This window comes from Brienomyrus brachyistius, chromosome 23 (assembly GCF_023856365.1).
Source record: "Brienomyrus brachyistius isolate T26 chromosome 23, BBRACH_0.4, whole genome shotgun sequence".
NCBI classification, from domain to species: Eukaryota; Metazoa; Chordata; class Actinopteri; order Osteoglossiformes; family Mormyridae; genus Brienomyrus; species Brienomyrus brachyistius.
This window is the reverse complement of record NC_064555.1, coordinates 19,848,852-19,869,981: the sequence shown is the minus strand read 5'-3', so window position 1 is coordinate 19,869,981 and position 21,130 is coordinate 19,848,852. Positions and strand designations below refer to the sequence as shown.

The 21,130-nt window shown below is 43.8% G+C and overlaps 3 protein-coding genes across 3 annotated transcripts; 2 read left to right on the top strand and 1 right to left on the bottom strand.

The window, feature by feature from the left end:
* Positions 1-2,722: 2,722 nt before the first annotated feature.
* Positions 2,723-5,824, bottom strand: xkr8.3 (XK related 8, tandem duplicate 3). Its single transcript, XM_048993441.1, has 3 exons — positions 4,976-5,824; positions 4,051-4,238; positions 2,723-3,900 (listed from the first exon to the last, which is right to left on the bottom strand). The coding sequence occupies exons 1-3, from the start codon at positions 5,329-5,331 to the stop codon at positions 3,203-3,205; spliced, it is 1,242 nt and encodes a 413-aa protein (XP_048849398.1). The 5' UTR covers positions 5,332-5,824; the 3' UTR covers positions 2,723-3,202.
* Positions 5,825-7,043: 1,219 nt separating this feature from the next.
* On the top strand, positions 7,044-12,484 carry srsf4 (serine and arginine rich splicing factor 4). Its single transcript, XM_048993026.1, has 6 exons — positions 7,044-7,242; positions 8,526-8,668; positions 10,570-10,673; positions 10,792-11,006; positions 11,273-11,350; positions 11,453-12,484. Exons 1-6 carry the CDS (start codon positions 7,064-7,066, stop codon positions 12,075-12,077), a joined length of 1,344 nt encoding a protein of 447 aa, XP_048848983.1. The 5' UTR covers positions 7,044-7,063; the 3' UTR covers positions 12,078-12,484.
* Positions 12,485-14,029: 1,545 nt separating this feature from the next.
* On the top strand, positions 14,030-19,223 carry LOC125718855 (uncharacterized). Its single transcript, XM_048993027.1, has 2 exons — positions 14,030-16,518; positions 17,249-19,223. The coding sequence occupies exon 2, from the start codon at positions 17,273-17,275 to the stop codon at positions 18,347-18,349; it is 1,077 nt and encodes a 358-aa protein (XP_048848984.1). The 5' UTR covers positions 14,030-16,518; positions 17,249-17,272; the 3' UTR covers positions 18,350-19,223.
* Positions 19,224-21,130: the final 1,907 nt, after the last annotated feature.

Genomic DNA, 21,130 nt, shown 5'->3' with positions numbered 1-21,130 from the left:
CTCAGCCAAGCAATCATCCCATCATGCTTCAAAATCACCACTATAGTTCCAGTCCCAAAGAAATCTACGGTAACCTATCTGAATAATTGCCGGCCTGTAGCATTTATTTCAGTTATTATGAAGTGCTTCGACAGGCTCATCACGAACCATATCAAAGCCAGCCTCTTCAGTCCGTTGGACCCTCACCGGTTTGCCTACCACCCTAATTGGTCCACTGGAGATGCCGTATCAACTGCACTTCATCGATCACTGACACAGCTGGAAAAGAAAGCCTCATATGTGGGGCTGCTTTTCGTTGATTTCAGCTCAGCTTTCAATACCATAATCCCACAGAGGCTTTTGTATTACATCTAGATATACACAAGAAGCACCTGGATTGTTACTGTTGTCTATTGCCCACTGTCTGCACTTTAGATAAGCCTTATTGTGTGGTATGGTTATTGTGTATTGTTGCCGTTATATGTGTACTGTTATAATGGGGGGATGCTGTTTCATCTCACTATGTAATTGTATACAGTTGTTGATGGCAATAAAGTGAAACTTACCTTACCTTTTACAGTAAACTCAGCACTAGCCTGTATATTGTACTGTATGTGAAGCAGCACATGTCTACAAAGCACATCATACTGTGTCATTTACAAAATTGGGTGTAGTCTATTTTCACTTTGTATGGAGACTTTTTGACTCAATGGAGAGGCCTCATGAATACAAAAAAGAAACATAATTGGTCAATATGCCATTCTAGATGTGCCTGGTCAGCGTGGTGGAAATGTGACCATATGCGCTGCCATAAGCAGCTATGGGATTGTCGACCACCCTGTTACTGTCGGCCCATACAACACTGAACACCTACTAACATTTCTGGATGGTCTATGGGATGCTTTGCTTGAGCAGAAAGATTGCGAGCAGGCAGAGCATCCCATTCATGTTATCATTTGGGACAATGTGAGCTTTCACCGTGCTCCAAGAATATGCGATTGCTTGAACAATAACCAGCATTTTATGGATGTTTGCCTTCCACCATACTCTCCCTTTTAAAACCTATTGAGGGATCTTTCTTCGCTTGTTAATAGAATGTATATGACTGAAACCCCTACACACAGGAAAATCTAAACAAGCAATGGATGCAGAATATGATGTAGAAGCAGAATCTCGCGAAGGCTGGATTCTGCATGCCAAGGAATACTTTCCATTGCATGTTATGTAGATGAAGTCCTGTGGCCTGACCCAGTGCAGAGGCATGATGCCAAGGCAGAATAAATGACTAATTCTGCTGTAAAAATGTAAAATCACATAGTGCAATTTTATTTTCGCTGCAGGCTTTTTTTTTTATGTAAATAAGCTTTCATAAGTGCATGAATATCCAAAATAAAGATTGTTTTCATTTTATCCCAGAAGGTTTTCAATTTATTTATGTAGTGTGTAACAGTCACTGAGTAGCGTTTATACATTGGCTGGTTTTGTGTGATTTCTGACCTTAGTGCTTAATTTTGAGTAAAGCTAAAATAGTTTAGGGTCAATTGTTTGATTTTGCAAGACAAAGGTTTTGTTAGTGCAGTTTAAATCATGCAGTTTGTGCTTAGTGTACTAAGAACTGGAAAGGAGATTTTAGGAAACGCATTTCAGCAATTAAAAAAAAAAAACTGTAACATGACTTCTACTAAGGCAGAGAATTAGTACGTGTCAGGGTTTCCTCACGACTTCAGCCTTTTGTTTAAGTAGTTGCAAGGAGATTGAGCTGCACAGCAACACTATTCAACATTGAAAATAAAGTGATTATGCCCCATGTAACATTATTAAGCTCAGAGATCACTTTTCCCCTAGCTACACTCAGTGACGAAAAAAGTTATGCAGCCAGAAGCCAGATGGAGTGGTGGAAATTAAATGAATCCGCACGTGCTGAAAGGTCGTGTGACTATCGCAATGAGTATTCAGATCAAACGGATATTATCAGATGAAACGGACAACAGAGTTGGCAGAATGGGCACACTGCTAGTCCCATGTCAGTAGGGGGTGGCACCCCCCCCCCCAGGCCTGGATACATTGCCTCTCCTGCGGCAAGGTGGCCCACGGCTGTTGTAAATGGCCCTCGAGATCCTGCAGATGGGCACTGGGTCTGAGTTGATGTCCGAGCTGATCCCTGACCTGGCTGACCACAGGAGGACCTCAACATGACACAGGCAGTCCATAGACACAATGCCTGTGTGACTGTGGTTGGGCTATACCCCGGGTGGCATTGATTGGCTGGGCAAGTGCAAAATGGGAAGGAATATGTATAAGTCGAGCTACATAGTCGTCTCTTTCTCATCGTGACTTTCGCCATCGTGGTTTCGGCACAAGAAATTGAATGGAAATTTTGAGGAGTTTCTGGGAGCTTTGCAAAAGCCGCAGATGGCACACAAAAAAGTTTAGCAACGCATAAATGTATTAAATATATGCGCAGCGCTGGCTGGGAGGACACCGAGTGGGTTTACGGCAGCCTCTCATGCGATATCGCGCAGTGATCTTTCAATCTCGCATTTCTCATACCTTTTTGTGCTACTCGCATGCTCACTTACAAAAAATGCATGTGGTGTTTCCAGATCATGGTGGACCTGCGCCCCTATAACCCCTGCAATGTGGAATGGTTTACTATTCATTGAGGCCCACTCTAAAAACCGTAAACTGTAGTTCAGGCCCAACATTCACTGAGAAGGTGAGTAATAACAATCAATGATACAACTTTTACAGGTAACGCAATTATATGCCAGGTTTTATAGACAATTCATCAGTCCCGACATTGACAAAATATTGTGTTGCTTAGGAATCACATAAATAGAGCAAAAATGTATTTTGAACCAAATGGCATTGTGCTGCTGGTAATTACATTAATAATAAAAAAACTTTCTTACACTTTATTATACATAATCCCTCTATATATAAAAATATACATATTAATAAAACACATCAGTAGAAAATAATGAAAATCTCATTCCACATAAAAACTCCAGACACATAGATGTTTTACTATACATTCTTTCATAAATGCACATTTCAAACATTTTGAATGGCATCCAGCAGCATTTCTCCTATAATGTTATTTCTGATAATGATATGTTATTGTGATATAATGATATTATTATGCTACTATTTCTCCTTTGCGCCACATAAGTTTTACCATTACAAAAATTTTCTGTTATAGGGGGTTTGAAATAGCTTTTTGTCAAAGACTGGCAGCTCTGTTAACATTCCTGGTCAGCGGTAATGATTGTTCAGTAGCATAAAAATAATTAGACTGGCGTTCCATTCTTTGGTTCTGCCACAAGGTCTTGCCATCCAACATGTCTTCCCTATCCGTACCAGCAGGGGGCAATGAGAGTGTGGGATGGAAGCAGCGGTAGTACAGAATCTTCACCAAGATGCCCAATATGTGAACAAGAACCAGTATGGAGACTAACCATATCGCGTAGTGCTGCGTCTTCTCTGAATCCCTGTAGCACCACCATGTGGTTAACAAGATGGCACCATCGGTGACCATAAAGGCATGGTAGATAACAGCCCTGCCCTTTGTATTCCCTTCAACTACATTGAACCAGCTGAAGTACCAGACCAAGCCCACAATGGTCCTGTACAGCCACTCTCCAAAAGTGCTGTCCATAAAAGCCGTCTTTTGCAGATGGGCCCAGAGGATCAATGATGGCCATAGCAACAAGAAGTGATACAGGAGGCAGTAGGGCAACACGCTGGCAAACAGGGCCACGCTGCATATACGCTGACCAATCAGCAACAGATTCCAAAGGAAGTAGAGAACAGAGGAACCCCATCCTTGATTGGCTTTGTCAGGCAGAAATGATCGCATGGCACGATGGTAACTTACCACCATCCAGGCAATGGAAATCATGGAGACTGCAGGACTGATATCTACAGAAGACAAAAGTTAAATGGCATGCTTTTATGACGAAAGGCCTTGTGAGGCAAACAGAAGTTCTCAAATGAGGAAGTTAGGTTAGCCTGCCCCGAGTTACCCACACTGCTGCAGAAGGCCGTGTGGGGGGTGGGGGTGTTACTTACACTGGAAGGTCCCAACATGACTGTTGTGCAGCAGGATGTAAATCATTAGTGTGAGCTGAGGGGTGCTTTCACAGAACGTCTTAATGAGTCGCAGCATGCTGATATCATGGTCCATATAGAGCACAAAGTCGGAACTCAGCTCCCCATTACACCGCAGACGAACACCCTGCCAGACTGTAGAGATGTACCTGTAAAAAATAACCAAAAACCTCAAACACCATTATTCAGACACGTTTTCATAGACGTTGATCTCGTTTGAGCTTTACATCTACTAGAAGTGATACAGAACCCATTCTCAGCACATGACCAGTAAAGGTTTCTTATAGTCACCAAGCAACTCCGGATGCCTAAAATAGATCTACTATTTACTGGAGACGCCCACATTACGTACTCCAGCAATTGCATAAGTGAAAATATCACAACATTATATTTTTTTCTGTAACTTGTTTTCTTACAGTAATTAAAGTATTCAAATATTAGGGTACAATGCCAGCCTGATTGACATAAGTCCTATGAAGTTCTTACACAAAAGAAGAAAAGTTAAACGACTTACATGTGAATGATGATAACATGAACAAATTAAGAGAACATGACTGGAAGACTCAAGAATTTACTAGCTGAAAATTTGAGATAATACAGGCTTTTTTAGTTGCTTGTAGTTACCGAACTTAAATTAAAATAACTAAAATAACTACCTAAGATTTCTCCATCTTAAGAAGTTCAGTCGAGGGTACCATATGAAAACATAGAGCATCATTAAACAGCCTGAATTACTAAAAACATAACGGCTAAACTAAGACGGATATTTATGTGTATGGATGGCTAACTATGAGGCTAACTTAACGAACTCTAATATTTAAAAAAGTAACAAAAAACTAAATTGTACTGCGCAATACTTAAAGATTAACTTCTTAGTGTATGTTACCTGAAGAGAAATCCGAGTTGAAAGATGTGTAGAACACTAGAAAGTCGTAGGAATCTTTCAGTGCCAAAAAGCACATTTTCTTCCGCTGTTTTTGTTTCGAAACCATCCACTTTTCGGTCGTATTTATACCACAGCCAGCTAAACGCTTGGACCACGATAGACGAGGAAATCATAAAAAAGATCCACACCCCAAACCAAATGAAATCTCCGTGCGAAAAGAACTCACTGGCGACCCAAAAATCGGTTCCCACGTCGATCAAAAAAGTGCAGAATCCAGTGACCGAAAATATCAAATCTAACAGTGAATAGTTACACTTCAATCTTCCCATCGTGCCCTTTAATATATTGACAGTCATAGTTAATTAATCAGCCAGAGAAAGCAGTTCTGGCTAAAACTTTTAAGGTGTTTCCGCGAATAAGCGTATTAAGTACGAACAGAGCTTTCCAGATCCACAACGAGCTACACTCGATCTCTTCCACACTGTTTGCATGACGGTAACGAAACATTTTATCAACAAAGAAGTGAATATTTGCGCGTCTCGTAAGGCTTTGCATTCCTCTGGTTTTAGGGAAGCCAAACAAACGTAACGCAATCGGACTCCTCCTCCTCCATCGCTACATCCATGCTCCACGCCATGATGTAAAGTAATATACCTATATGCGTCATATCTATCCGTAATCGGCTCGTCCGCTTTGCAGTGTGTCTGCATCCTGCCCCGGGAAGCACGTAGCATAAGACATGGGGCAGGATGGCACGCTGATCCAGTGCATCTTTATGCACTCTATGTAAAATGTCCTTGTGCACCCGGGAGAAACCGCCACACACAGGAAACTCCATACAGACAAAGGACACGCATATACCCACAGAGTACATGTATATACCAAAATGACTGCCAGCTGAGTGGAATTAAAAAGGCCTTTGATACAGTTGCGATGTGTGCAACATCCGGGGCCGTTGTTATGGACAATGTTGTTTTCAGAGTATCTAAATGTAATGAATGGCCGTGTCTGTTTTGGCGGTTTTAACAGTTGGCAACGTTGCGGGAGGGCTGGAGCCTGTCCAGGATGCAGAGGACACAGGCTTCGGGTACACTGTAGACGGTATACTAGGCGATCGGCTGATATTATTATCAAGGACAGCCGTTGAAACTGGAATCGACTTACATTAAATGGGAAAAAATGCCATGAGAGGATGATGGGGTAGTAATTGCAAATGGCGTGCTATTTTGCAATAAACAATGTGGATACAGCTAGGCCTATGGATTTGTTGGACCGAAATACTGTACAAGGCTACACTTTGCAATGAGAATTAGAACCATTTTACGTTAGTATGAGTCAGTTTTCTTATGATATGTTACCTTTTTATCTAGTTATAACCGAATAAGCAAAATGTCGCATATTGAGGCCAGGACCTACGTTTGGTTTCAACACCGGTATCATCCCCTAAACCCCTGCCCCCTAAACGCACGTGGTAGCCCCCAATATTGGTACGGACATGCCTCTGCCGCCCATACTCAAATGTACGCCCTTTTAGTCTAGAAACAGAAAATAGGAAATAAAACGTTGTGTTCTTCGGATTTAAAACAATTCAGCCACGAAATGTTTATATAAAAATTACTAAGCATAAAAATATCGTAAGGAATACTTCTCAACATTAAAACATAAATGTAAAGCATCAAGCACAGACTTTAGGACGGCATTTATTTGATATTTGTCATTCTGTAATTGTAATTCCAAATGGTCTGTGTCATAGTATAACGGTTAGAGGACATACACAATCAGTATGATTAACAGTTAACTCGCTGGATATTTTACACCATGAGTCCAGAATTATAGACCACTGCTAAGATATCAGGTTATGGCACACATGATTTCTCCAGGAGATTGAAAAATAACCAAATCCTACTAAAAAAATACAAAAATTTAAGTAAACAACCAGTACTGACAAAATAGCAAATATAAGGGATGCATTGTCTGCCTCGCAAAATAAATATATTTGATTGTAACCGAAAAGTGTAAGAAAACGCGCGATTTAGCGGAAGCCACGCCCCCTAATGTGTCGTCTAAAAGGGGCGGCGCTTCTCATCTATGCGCTCTTCGGCCGGACCGTGTGTTTTGATAGCGTGTAAAGGGGGGCTACGTGAAGCCAGGGCCGGGGAAATGTCAAGAGTTTACATCGGCAGATTGAGCTACCGTGCACGGGAAAAGGACGTGGAGAAATTCTTTAAGGGTTATGGGAAGATACTGGAAGTCGATCTCAAAAACGGGTAACGAAAATGAAGGCCGAGGCAGAGTCCCGTTTCGGGCTAAGTGAAGCGTACATGCGCTGGGGCCTGGATTTAAGGGCCTGTCCAGTTGTTAGGGGGCAGCCAGCTGCAGACAGCCGTAAGCAGTTTAAAGGATGGTCTCATGGGCGGAATGTTAATATAACCGTAATTAAGTTCTTATTAAGATATTGTATATGTTTCTTTGTAAATACAGGCGATTCACGGGCGCTCTCTGATGCGGTGCCTGGTAGCCTTATGGGTTAGCGAGCCCGCTAGCTGGATATTCTGTTTGCTTATTGCGACGAATAATTGCTGCGCGTACACACCAGGAGTTAGCTGCTAATATTTGCGTCGTCTAAGATTTCTTTTTTAGGGCGGAATTATTTATTAGTAATGCGTGATATTGTATATCATATATTCCCGTCGAATGTGCATTTGGCCGTACGGCTTGCTACGTTAGTAGCGGGTCGGGCGGTCAGCAAACCGGCTAACGTAAGTTACGAAACGTGGAAAAAAACAACGTAACAGAGCAGCGCAAAGCATTAAAGCAGACCTTTGTAAATGTATGCGATTTGCCATCAACTAGCTTTGATACCCGTTAATGGACGGATGTTCGTGTGTGTGTGTATGTGTATTTTCTTTAAAATCTCATTGCTGCACTACGGGAAGGCCCGAAATAGGCCTAGTCTGGATAGTTAACTGTTACCGCACAGCGATGCGTTTGCGACATGTGATCTAATTGGATGTCGCCGCTCAGCGATAAGTCTCGAAACCATTGTTTGATTGGTTACGTATGTCTACGGTCGCTCTGGACAAACGTGACTTAAGTACCTGGCCGTAGATGCATGACTCCGGATTGCGTTAGGTTTATGAACTCCCTGGAGCCATTTAATACAAATAGCGGTTTATTGTAGTTTCGGGGCCCGGTTCTCGAGTCAAAATGAAAACCACCCTACTTTCTTTTTTTTTTTTTTTTTTTTAATAATTCTGGCTCATGATAGCACACTACATAACTAAACTCGCCTGGTTGCAGTCTACGGCGCACTAACCAGCTTCAATACTTGCCCTACTTATGGTGATTTCGTTGTGAGGTTTTGTTTGATTGGATGTGGTCATCTTTAATTTTCAACATTGCCATTGTTTTGTGTGAGGAATGCTTTTCGGGGCTTTCCGATTTATTCTTTTCCATTAATATCAGTTATATTCTCTGTGTGTTGAATCTCCCAGGCTGGGCCTTGGTGTTTGGCATGTGCTTTCAGTGGTGTCTCTGGTTCCCTGTAAAGGTATGGGTTTGTAGAGTTTGATGACCCCCGTGATGCTGATGATGCTGTTTATGACCTGAATGGCAAAGACCTGTGCGGTGAGCGAGTGATAGTGGAACACACCAAGGGTCCCCGGCGCGATGGGAGCTACGGTTCTGGGCGAAGTAAGTAAGCGGCCACCTGGCCTCACATGTGCATATGTACACAAACGTGCACACGGCGGCTGAGATGCACGGCAGTGATTCTGCTGTGGTCCTGAGATGCTGCAGCACCGTGTGCCTTTCACTCCTGCTTATCAGCTGAGGGTTGATCATTTTTAAGGGTGGGGGAGTCTGGCTAAGGGGAAGTATCTAGGTGAAATGGAATGGGCAGAGTCCCTTTAGATTTGTATAAATGGACATTCATAAACTATATGGCCAACAGTATGTGGACACCTCTAAATTTAGGAATTAAGCCACACCTATTGCTGATACAGGTGTATAATTAAGCATACAAGTCGCACAAGCACCTAAAACATTAGCGGTAAAGTGGGGGTGTTGTACAGGAGAGGCTAATGACTTCCTATTGGCACCATCATATGACATTATTCCAACAAGTCAGTCTACCACAGGTCTGCCTTGCTAGAGATGACCTGGTCAACTGCAAGTGAGGTGATTGTGAATGTCAGAACATCTGGGAGCAGGTTCAGTAGTGAAGTGGTAGGTCACACAAGCCCACAATGATATTGGGTGATCAGGTCCCAGTGGCCAGCTTGATTGGCAGGAATTCCAACATGTAAAGCTTTCGCAGTAGGGTAGAGACTGTTATAGGAACAGTGAGCTGACCAAGTTCATATTAATGCATTTGGTTTCAGAACAAGATGTTGGACAGGCTGATGTCCACGTACTTTTAGTCATGTAATGTATATGCCAGGATAAACTGTATTTGGGGGGGTTGTGTCAGGGTTTCTGAACTAAGCAGGAGTGAAAGAGTGCAGGACCTGCAGCCTCTCAGGACTGAAGCTAGGAGGCAGACTGCTTCCATGTCAAGTTCCACAAATTTAGCACGTGAACATGTTGTGTTGCTCAGGCACGGGCTTCCCTGCCCTTGAGCCAGTACAGCTTTGTTCACCAGCTGCCTCGATTGAGCCTTTTGGCCTGGGTGTCACTAAATTGACACAGGAACAGATTTGGCCATTTTCTGATGCAAAAACCAAGCATTCAAACAGATTAATGATTATAAGCTTATTGAATTAAGTGTCACGTGTGCACGTGCATTTTACGCAAAAAATGTTTTGAAATGTTGGTTTGATGAATCCGTTAATATTTTTTAGTGTTCATTGCCAGTAATAACTGATTTTTTGTTTAGGTTTTTTCTCTTTTTTTATATTAACTTTTTTTTTTTTTTTAAATGTGACTGTTATTAACGCTAGAGATTTAACAAAGACCCTCAATGTTTTAATTGAAAGAGTCCTTTGAGGCTGACTGACTGCCTGCCCCTATTGCTGGCCTTGGGTCCCTTTCCAAGCGTGTGGCTCTTTGACCTTTCTGGGCCTCTGGCTGACCAAAAATGGGGAGCCATTGTGAATGAAGACCGCTTTTCCCATTATGCCCAGGTGGTGAGGATGCCATGGGGGATAGGGTCAGATGGGGGTTCAGTTCTTATAGGTGCTAAACAGCTTTTTTGATTTTGTTTCATTTGTCTCAAACTGTGTACTAGGACACATACTGTAATTGGCCGTAAGTACTTAAATGATGGCCCCTTGGCTGAGAGTAAACTATATTAGTGAGCTGTAATCATACAAATTCTGTATGTACTTGAACACTAAATTATATTGTTATACAAATTTATTGTTACATATCTTAGACTTGTATACTTCTCCATGTTGTCATATATTCATTATATGATGGGTTAGGTTATACTCTTATAATTGTGATAGCATTTTTGTGCCCTTTGCCTCTCTCTCCCAAAATCTAATGGACATTAGTGTTTAAATTGCAACAGGCTGGGGTTTATAGGTTACCATTCTGCCCTGGACTTGTCCCCATCTCTAACCTGTGCCCAATCTGTCCCTGTCGTCTTGAAGGCTACGCCCGTGGTGGGCGGGATCGATATGGACCTCCAGCACGTACTGACTACCGGCTGATTGTAGAGAACCTCTCCAGCCGTTGTAGCTGGCAGGACTTGAAGGTATGGAAATGGAAGTTGATCATTGTGCTTCATTTGTATAGATTAAGAAGACCCTAATTAGTGTGTACGAGAAACTTTGAGTAGCTGTTTGCTCGGTTGACAATGTCCTTCTGTCCAGGACTACATGCGTCAGGCGGGTGAAGTGACCTATGCCGACACCAATAAAGGTCGCAGAAATGAGGGTGTGATCGAGTTTAAGCTGTACTCAGACATGAAGCGAGCTCTGGAGAAGTTGGATGGGACAGAGGTTAATGGCCGAAAGATCCGACTGATTGAGGACAGGCCAGGATCACGACGCAGGCGGTCCTATTCCCGCAGTCGCAGCCAGTCTCGGTAAGCAGTTTGTCACCCCTGCCTAGTGTTTCTGAGAAGAAGGCTTGTTTGCAGTCACACTTCCTTGAAGGTTGCTCAGGCTAAATTGGTATCCTCAGTGTTCTTCATGTCTGTGGTTGAAGGAGTTTTTCTTGTGTAACTTGTATGATGAAAGGAACCCAACCCAAGATGAATTTGAGAAAGCAACTTGTGGATCTTCATGGCTGGGATTCTAGAGCTATTTCTCATCAGTGAATCAGAGTGATGTTCCCTCCCTCCATCTCCAGATCACATTCGAGGAGCAGGCGATCCCGTAAGAGCCGCAGTCACAGCGAGAGCAGCAGCCGCAGTCGCTCCCGCTCCAGGTAGGTTGGGGAGGGGGAGGTGAGACAATGGCAGTGTAGCTTCTGGTAGCCTTGGGTTCCTTTGGGGTTGGTGCCTGTGTTGACTCAAGCTTCCACTGGCAGGATGGCTTCCAGATCACGTAGCCATACGCCTAGTAAGAGGAAGAGCAATGGGGCCCAAAGAAGCCGCAGCCGTGACAAGCGCCTTGGCCGAGACGAGGCCCACAGTCGCTCCCGAAGCCGCAGCCCTCGCAACAAGAGGAGCAAGAGGGAAGTTAAGAAGAGCCGCAGGGATGATTCTCACTCCAGGTCTCGCTCCCGCTCCCGCTCTAGAAAGTCCCGATCTCGGTCAGTGAACAAGGATCGCACCAGGAAGTCCAGGTCCCGCTCTATATCAGGAAACAAGGATCGTTCCAGGAAGTCTCGCTCTAGGTCCCGTTCGGGAAATAAGGATAGCTCCAGGAAATCGCTGTCTCGTTCCCTGTCCAGGTCAGGCAACAAGGATCGTTCCAAGAAGTCTCGTTCTAGGTCTAAGACCTGTGATGCCAAAAGTGATATTGATGAGGGTGGTGCCGGTCCTGCCAAGGGTGACTTCCGCTCCCCATCCTTGCCCCAACCCAAGTCCAGATCACCTTCCCCCACCAAAGCCCTGTCTCGTTCCCCCTCAGTGTCCCGCTCAGATTCCCGTTCCAAGTCCCGTTCTCCCTCTAAATCCCTCTCTAAATCCCGTTCTCGTTCTCGCTCCTGAACAGCTATGCTGTTGCCCCACCCTCTCGTTGGTCCCAATTTTGTTTTTTGATAAATAGGATAGCTCTAGGATAATGGCACTCTCGCTTGACTTGTCTGTTAAAACACATGCACCAGGTTACTTTTCATGAGTATTCTAAATTTTATTTTCAGTAGCATTGTCTCCAATTAGAGTTGTTTGTAAAATATGAAGTGTGTGAGACTAGTTTGAGAGGGTATTGCTTCATAGACTTTTATAGGTTAGACGTGTCTGAAAATACAGTAATAGATGTCAACCTTTGTATGGCATACTGTAAAAGCATAACTCGTACACATTTGTGTGGGTGGGGTTGTTTTATTTTGCATATTTCACCTTTGTGGAAATCATTTTACCAGTTATTAAAAAATAAAATGCTTGATACCCGGAAATGGATTCAATTCACTATTTTGTATTAAGACTCAGCTAATTTAATATTGTAATGTGTCTTGCTAGGTAGAACCCTATTTGTCCTTTATCAACAATGTATGTTCACACACTATTTAATGATACTGTGGCATTGTTTATTTCTTTACTTTATTTCAGCCTTCTCTAAGCCTTTTAAAATGAGTCTTCAAACTAACGCCCAAACACTAGCGCAAATGGGTTCCCCTGACATTGATACTCCACACATGGAATAGATGCTATTTCACATGAGAAATTGGAAACCACCGGTTTATCTGACATCCATAACTGATTTTCCTGTATAAGGTTGGGGTGAGTCTGGAGGTAATCCCAGGAAGCGTAGGGGATTCCCTGGATGGCACAGCGGTCCATTGCACCTACCCACATGTCTTTGGCCTGCACTTCAAAACCTGCATAAACACAGAGCCACATAACTAACGATTGGTGTGCACTGAGCTCCTGTCATTGCACTAGGCTGAAATAAAATGCTAAGCGTAACCACCGTTTTTTCAGTTGCGCAGTTTGTATTTATTTGCATGCATGTTGTGCAGTTGTGTTGACATGCTTCTACTCTAAACCAGATGCTATTACACCGAAGTACTTATGAGTGACTGCCTTAGAGTTTTCTAAAATTTTCATAGCATCCAGTTAATGGAAGCATATGTGGGTGAGGGTGAATGCATCGTATATAGGGCATCATTCATCTCATATTCATGAACATATATACCAGCTCTGAGTCATTAATTTGGGTGACCAGCTAATCCACGTCAGGTAGGACACCTTGAACATTGAAATAGGACAATATTTCAAAATTACCATTTCAATTAATAGCACCTGGATTTCACTTAAGCACTGATTTCTTGCTGTGTGCTGATTGGTCTGTCTCCTATAATCATAAATGTGTCACTAATGTTAATGTGAAACCGTTGGATGAGTCTTTCAGTCAAGGAAACAAACCGGTCAACGTGCAAGAAGAACTGAACTATTTAGCCAAACGTGTGTTTTTTACTTGTAAAGTAGTTTATAAAAACCTGCAGTAGCTCAAAATATCCTTCCTGACATGGATTAGCTGGTCTCCCTATCCCTAAATCACTTGAAATGTATGTTTTTGGAGTCTAGGGCAAAGATTTATTACCCAGATGATACATATAAACATCAGCAAAATGTGCGAAAGTCACACACACACACAGCGGCAGCTCATTTGCCCCTGTCTCTGGAAAGGATGTATCTTGTATCTGCTGTGGTGTTTTTCATGCATAGGATGTCCAGGCCTGACCTTGGCTGAAAGCGCACCTCAGGTGGAGGGCTGAAAGTGAGGTCTCTGCTGCAGGGGCCCCAGCACGCCCTTTAGCAAAGTAATGGCTAATGTGAAGCAATAGCAGCGAGAATCAGCACCTCCCAATCCAAGCCATGGCACGCCCTTAGAAAGGAGAGATTAGCTTATTTCAAGCGTATGTGGTGGTGAGGGGGTTCATCCTCAGTGCCTTGGGGTCTTATTCGTGAAATATAAGAGGGAATGTGAGATTCACATGATGGATCAGTTCAGTGACCGCGATTTTGTGGCCATTGAGTTGATCCATCACGGTGATGCCGTAGTTAAGTTACTTGACATGGCTCTCAGTTTACTGGTCAATCTACCTTCAGTTTTACAATCCATATCCTCACCTGTGGTCATGAGCTATGGCTAACGACCAAAGTCAGTCATGAGTACATGCTGTCAGTATGAGGTTTCTCCGCAAGGGATGCTGAAGCTAACCTTTGTGATAGAGTGAAGAATTTGGGTATCCCAAAGGACCATGAAACAGAACCTCTGATTCTGCACCTTGAGAGGAGTCGATTGACGTGTTTTGGGTATATATTAAGGATGTCACCTGGAGAGCTTCCAAAGGACTGTGTAAGATGAGCATGTTATATAAGTCGGTACTGAGTTTATATAGAAATGTGAACATTTTTAAACCTTAGTGTTAAAATAAGAATCTATAACGACGATGTCCATTCGGCTCGTTTGGTTATTTAATATAGTAGGTTCGTCTGTAGACAGCGTAGGCAATATAAGCTGTACGTGCTCAGTGAGGATTTACTTACGTAACATTCTCTGCAGATTAAGTACATCACCATATCTCGTCCAGCAACCATATTGTTGATCTTTCTGCTTAGTGGGTGGTTTCTCGTTTCATGACTTCATATTCTTTTAATCATGCATCTGTATGTTTTAAAATAAGCCATGTGTTCAATTGAAACGATGTTGTTACACTGAAATAATGAACACATTCGGCTAGGTCACTCTCACGGAGCAGTATCCTTGGACTCCATCATTGCACATTGAATCGAAATTCGGCTTTTTTTGTTGTTGTTTTCAGTGGTTTTTTTAATAGGTGTGTCCGTTTTCCATGTCCACATGGCTTCTAGCGTTTGAAACGTATAGGGTGCTGCCATATACTCGCCAGTTATATCGCTGTACTCATGAGCACAGATATCGCTCCGCACCATAGCCACGTTTCTGACTTGGGTGTTTATAGCTGCTTTTAAGTATATTAAGCTTACATGCTAAATGTACTTTTTTAATCAACGAATGCTTTTTCGTATGCGATTACATATTTTGCAACAATCGAACGGTTTTTATTTTTTATCATTTTCATTTCGGTGGGAGTCACTACTGCATAATACACAATTAGCTGTATGATCTCTTTATTAGCTAAACCCAGAGTGAATGGACGTGACTGACCAAGCCGTTGTGATGGTTAGCATAGGAAATGTTGGGAGATCAAGTTATTATTGCAGCGTGATCTTCAGATATTGGGTGGAAAGCGACAGCATCATATGTAAAGAGGGGGGCACGCACGGCGCTATCAGAACGTGGAAAGCCTTGGAATGTAATGGTTATATAAGCTGAAATTCCTGCATTCATATGTGACATTTCTTGCATCTCCAACTGAGGAATTTGGGAAAAGAGTGGCGCATGAGACCGCAGGATTCCCTCGGTATCCGTCACCCTCCTCTCGCTCCCCCAGTCGTTTTGCGTTCATTTAACAGCTTCGGAGAAATGAAGCTGCACGGAGTGGTGGGGAGTATCGGATCTTGTGATGTAAATGGCTTGGGGGGAGACAGAAAGCTACTTTACAGCTGTAAGGCAAGCCACAAAATCGGATCCCGTACGATCCAGAGGGCATGCATTATTTCTTTATATTGTGTTTGAGAATTGGTACTAGACGTCTTTAAAGGTTTCGCTTGACCTTTGTTTAACTTTGGACGTTCACTAAGAAACTCGTGAAGGCACACATCTGTTTATTGGCGTGGCAGCAGTAATATATTAAGTCATAAAACTTTTGCGCGATAGAAATCGTTTCTGGATGTCCGTATTCCTTATTAATTATTCAATATACAGATTCTGCGTGTACGAAATTTCTTATGCAGAACTTCGGGATGTGTTGAAACTTTAAATCCTTCGCGGGAAAATAAGCCGATGTCTACTGGATTGTCCTTTCATTTTTTCACTCGCGATTATTTTGATGAGGTTTACGAGAGAGGTTTTTGTTTCATAAAGATGGACAGATGTGTGCTTAATGCATCTTAGCATACTGTATGGATGACAGACGCTAAACGATTAGATATAGGTTGATGTGGCTACAGCGCGCAAAGCTTCGCCTGGAATCATAAGGAATTTTAGATTTTGCTGCATTCGTTACATCACCCGTTCATACTAGCGATGGCTTTTTGAAATGTATCGCAGAATCGGAATATTGCACATTACTTTCCAGGGAACCTGCGTAATTTTCGGACATGACACTGGGCGTACGGGCTTGGTAGTACAATAGAAATGACCGTCTATACTCCATAGAGCAGTACAAGTAGTGGGTCGGTGTTGAGCACCCTGAAATCGCATGGGGCGTCGGGCAGACAAGACATCGAGAAGAAAACAATTAAAACGCTGATAAAACGAAAGAGGTCCAGTGTGAGAACGAAAATCTGTTTTCTGGACAAGCGCGTTTCATCCGGCTCCGGGCACGAGCGGAGCGCATAGGTAAGTACGGTAGCGTTGATTTAATCCCATGTAAGAAAAGAGCTGACTGTAAGGTTGATCGCAAAACATTCAACTTGTTGAAGGTTCTTTTATCTGGCCAGTTTATATATCTTGAAATGTGATGCTCTTTGATGCCTTTTCAGCTAAATGGGTTATCAGAACGAGAGTTCACGTAGATGACAAGAAATTAGGTGGGATGCAGACAGAGCGTGCAGCAGATGAGTTATAAAAATATCTAGACAAAAGCAGCTCCTTCACCTCATGTGGAGGGGTTTGAATGTAAAGCAGAAGATTTCATAATTATTGTAATTATATTTGGCACCAGGCGGATGAAGTGCAAGAAGGATAAATGGAAAGTAATTTATTGGAGAAATAGCACCTATAATATAGTGGGTGTACAGTGACAACAGCAGATGCTTATGAAAAATATTTAGATGTTTGCTTAGATACCTCAGTGCATGCATCAGAACTGCTGTAATGGAGCAGTCAGTCAGACAGACGAGATGCTTGGGTTTATCGGTAAGTGATGAAAACTGTCCAAGGAAGCTGGTTTGAGTTGGTACGATAAAGCAATTAAGACCCTGTCTATCTTCCGATTAAGACCTTGCTTGGAATTCTGTCTTGTCTTGGTCATTTCTCTACACTATTACTGCTTGCAAGAGTGTGTTTGTTGAAGATCAAGAAAAATTGTCCACGAAGCCAAAAACATTGACTTGTGCCCTCTCTCCAGTCTGCTTCTGGGTGGCAGGGTGCCATGGGGACCCCAACCAGGGGGGAGGTGCCACACTCTTCCACTTGCCAACAGCTACCCCAGTTCAGCTTTTCCCGCAAGAAAGCGAAGGCAGTTCGGGGCAAACTGCGCATGAAATCCCCACCGGGGATCCTCCTAATGCTGGGGGCCGTTGTTGTCATGGCTGGCATGATTGTTGCTGTGGCCGGGTATTGGCCACACCGGGCCCATCGTACAGCCCTGCTCAGCCAGGCCAGTGCGGGTACAGGTCTGAGCGGTACCCAGGCTACTAAGTGGGGACAGGGAGCCAGAGGCATGCTGACTGTGACTAGCCTGGTGCACCACACCCGCATGAGGCTGCTGGGCCCTGTCATCATGGGAGTAGGGCTCTTCATTCTGATCTGCGCCAACACGGTGCTGTATGAGAACCGTGACCGTGAGACACGCCTACTTCTGGCCCAGACCCGCGGCCCTACCAGACCCATCTCTACCACAGTGCCACCCAGGGGCCAGCCCTGCAATTACCATTGGTTCACCAAGCTGACTGTTGCTGACCTTAACGTCCACCACTTAGGTCAGCAAGCCAAGTCTCAGGCAGGAGGTGGCGGCAGTTACATGCATTACTGCGTCCAGACTGAGGCACCCCCCCAGAGACCTTCATCGCCCCCCACCTCGACCCACCCCAGCAAGGCCTCCATCAACATGCTAACTGTAGAGTTCCACCTGGAGCCCAGACTGAAGCTCAACGAAAGCATGGGGGAATCGGCACAGGACGATGGCGGGATGAAGCTCATGGCTCCTACTGGAGGCTCCTATAGCTTGTGCAGAAACATTCTTCCAGTAGGGGGTCACATTATACAGAATCTGGCTGACGAAGGCCTGGAGGATGTAGGACTCCAGGATGTCGTGGACATTCAGGCAGTTCCACTGGAGGCACTCCCTAGGGAACCAGGGTCAGTCAATGCAGACCGTGACTGCAGTCTTGCGGAAAGCACAGAGGAACGGAAACATCGCAGCTGGCCTCCATTGAGGCTCAGCACGGCCAGGAGGTACTGGGGGCTGGAGAACAAGCAAGAATCTCTGGATGAGCTGCTGGACTAGCTGGAGCAGCAGTGTTCTCAGAAAGAGATGTGCTACCGTTTAAGGAATTTCGAGAGACATGTTGTAGATGAAACATTTTGCTGAAGGTTAATGTCATGTGTGTTTGGGTATATCCAGGCTACATATTTGTGCTGGTGTGGGGGCATCCATTTTGAGGATTGATCAGGTGTTTATGAGAATATTACTATTATGGTTGTTATTTCATTGCTTAGTGCTTTTATCCAAAACAACATATCATTTTCTTCCATTTACACAGTTGGATGTTTTACTGCAAAAATGTGGGATTCTCTGTAAGGGTGCAACAGCTTCTGCTACTGCTCTGAGGATGTGTTTGACAGTTTTTTTTTTTCGGAGTGTTTCTTTAAGTGTAAAAAGTCTCTCTATTGCCCTATATAAACAGAAGCTCTGGTGGGAGTCAAGTGGGATCTTTGGCAGTTATAATTCCTGAGCAGTAGCTGGAACGAAATGCAGACCCTCCTGTTGCCATCCAAAGAAGAATAGATATAGCGGTTTGTTTGTGGGAGACATCAGAGGAAACGATGAGTTCCTGGTGCTTGGTGGCCACATCAGCCCGGGATGTGAGCTCCTAGACCAGGCTGCTCTGCCCCAGTCACCAGGAATAGACACTAACCCAGTGTGTTACTGAAGCCTCCACATCCCTTTCTGCCTCATTACCTGGAGCAGGATATCTGGGAGAAGAGGAGAGGAATTCCCCCGAAAGTTACATAAACAGAAGGGTCTGTGTTTTGTCTCTCTTAACCCATGTTGTACATGTATAATAATTATTCTATATACCAAGCAATAGCTGCGGACTGGTCACATGGTCAAATATAAGTCTATTTAGGACATTAAAGAGAGCCATGTTAGTGTCACATTCTGTGTTTCTGAGTGTCTTATTTGCACAAACACACAGCCACCTTGAGTCAGAATTGATAGAAGCGTATTTCTTATCTGCAGAGGAGTCTTTCTAAAGAACGGGGATGAGCGGTGATGTCCCCGGTAGCTTAGAAAGCACGAGTGCAGCAGTTCGGTTGTTCTTTTTGGGTTTCACAGTCATTGTTGTCAGTGACGTTTGTCGTTTGTTTATCCTTTAGAATCACTTACTCACTGTGACTTTTTCCGCTATCATTGGCTGTCATTGGGATGGATACGGTTATGGTAAGTTCCTGGGAAGAGGATCAAAACAATATGTCCGACCATGTCAGTCATCACTTCTTGTCATGTGACTCGAGCTGAATGGAATGTGTAAGTTTTTTGATTGCATGGTTTTGTCCAGATGGGCAGTTTGTGACTAATGGGTCTAGTCAGCTGCCAGTTTGCTCTTCTTGCTGTGGCTGAAGGCACAGAGAATACAAATACTGTGTACATTTATTTTCGCACTTCACCTGTATTGTGATGGGGTCTCTTTTATATGTATGATTTCACCAAGTTTCTCGCCTTCAGCTCAGCCTAACTGGCGCTGGTTTCAGGGTGCTCTTCCTCAGCCTGTGCCTGAGTGCCGAAGTATACAGTCATTTGCTGTAGCATGGAGCCTTCAATACCTTTCTGGGGTAATATTTCGGATCTGACACAGGGATTAACACTGTTTTCTCTGTAATATTATTTTCCTAGGAATCAGGTTGTTGCACCAGGAGAAAACACAAGTCCTCATGTCCCCAGTGCCCCCCCCCCCCCCCCCCCCCCCCCCCCTTGTCACGTCGACATCACCTGGGTCACATGGACTGGTTGAATGGTCAAAAATAAGACAAGAAGTTGCAGAATCGTGCCCTGCTCCTGAGAAGACAAGGATGCACCGTATGTAATGACTACCTCACAAACAAGATGGCAAAGGCTGCTCCGTTCATTCAAAAGGCTCATTCTATATTTTGAGATGATCCACATGTGAGTTTAGAAAGGTGGTGAAATAGACAGATGCACAGCCACATCCACAGCAGTTTCAGGTCTCAGCCCTTCAGTTGATTAACAAAAAATATGAGTGTGGCTGCAGAGGCAAGCAATAGGAGTGGGTTTGCTGAATCAGTCCCAGCCGTTTCCTCCTGTCAGCCCAGGTTGTGTCAGATGTAACCTAGTGCTGGAACCATTGATGTAAAGGGTTATCTGCCAAGGGCTGTGCTTCAGACACATCAAATCCCGCTCGGCACCTTACGGGATTCAGGCATGGTTCTCACAGGAACGTGCTATCTTACCAGTGTGTTCCAGAATTCTGGAAGTCACAGTGGAAAGCCGGCAGTGACACTGGAAGTCTCTAAGAGCAGACTAGAGGTACATAGATAATAGGAGTCCTAACAGTCATAGAGGAAGTCACAACAAGAGTCTAATCCTGCTGTGAGATATTGCAAGACCCTTAAGGGAATAAAAGCATTCAGTGGCTCCCAGCATCAGGTACACATAAGCAGGTCACCTTTTGAAGTGTAATTTGCCCTCTCTGATCGTAAGGCCATGTTATAAGGCTCCTCTAGCTTGACAAGCAGAGCACTGTCCTGACAACGCAAAGGTCAAAAGTCAAAGGTGGGGAGTCCGAGTCTTAGGGAGCTTACACAATAAAGTCCCAAAAAATGATCTTTTAAAGGGAGAGCTTTTAAAATGCTCTAAAATTAGAACAAAAAATTGTCATTCAAAATTGTTTTGAAAACCATGACGAAGCCAAGAGTGGGTGTTGTGTGTGTATGGGGGGGGGGGGGTGCGGGTGCAATTTTTGACACTGCCTACTTTAGCACAGGAAGACCAGTCATACAGAGCTGCGCTCATTGTGCATGGAGTTAGTGACAGGATGGGGTGTGG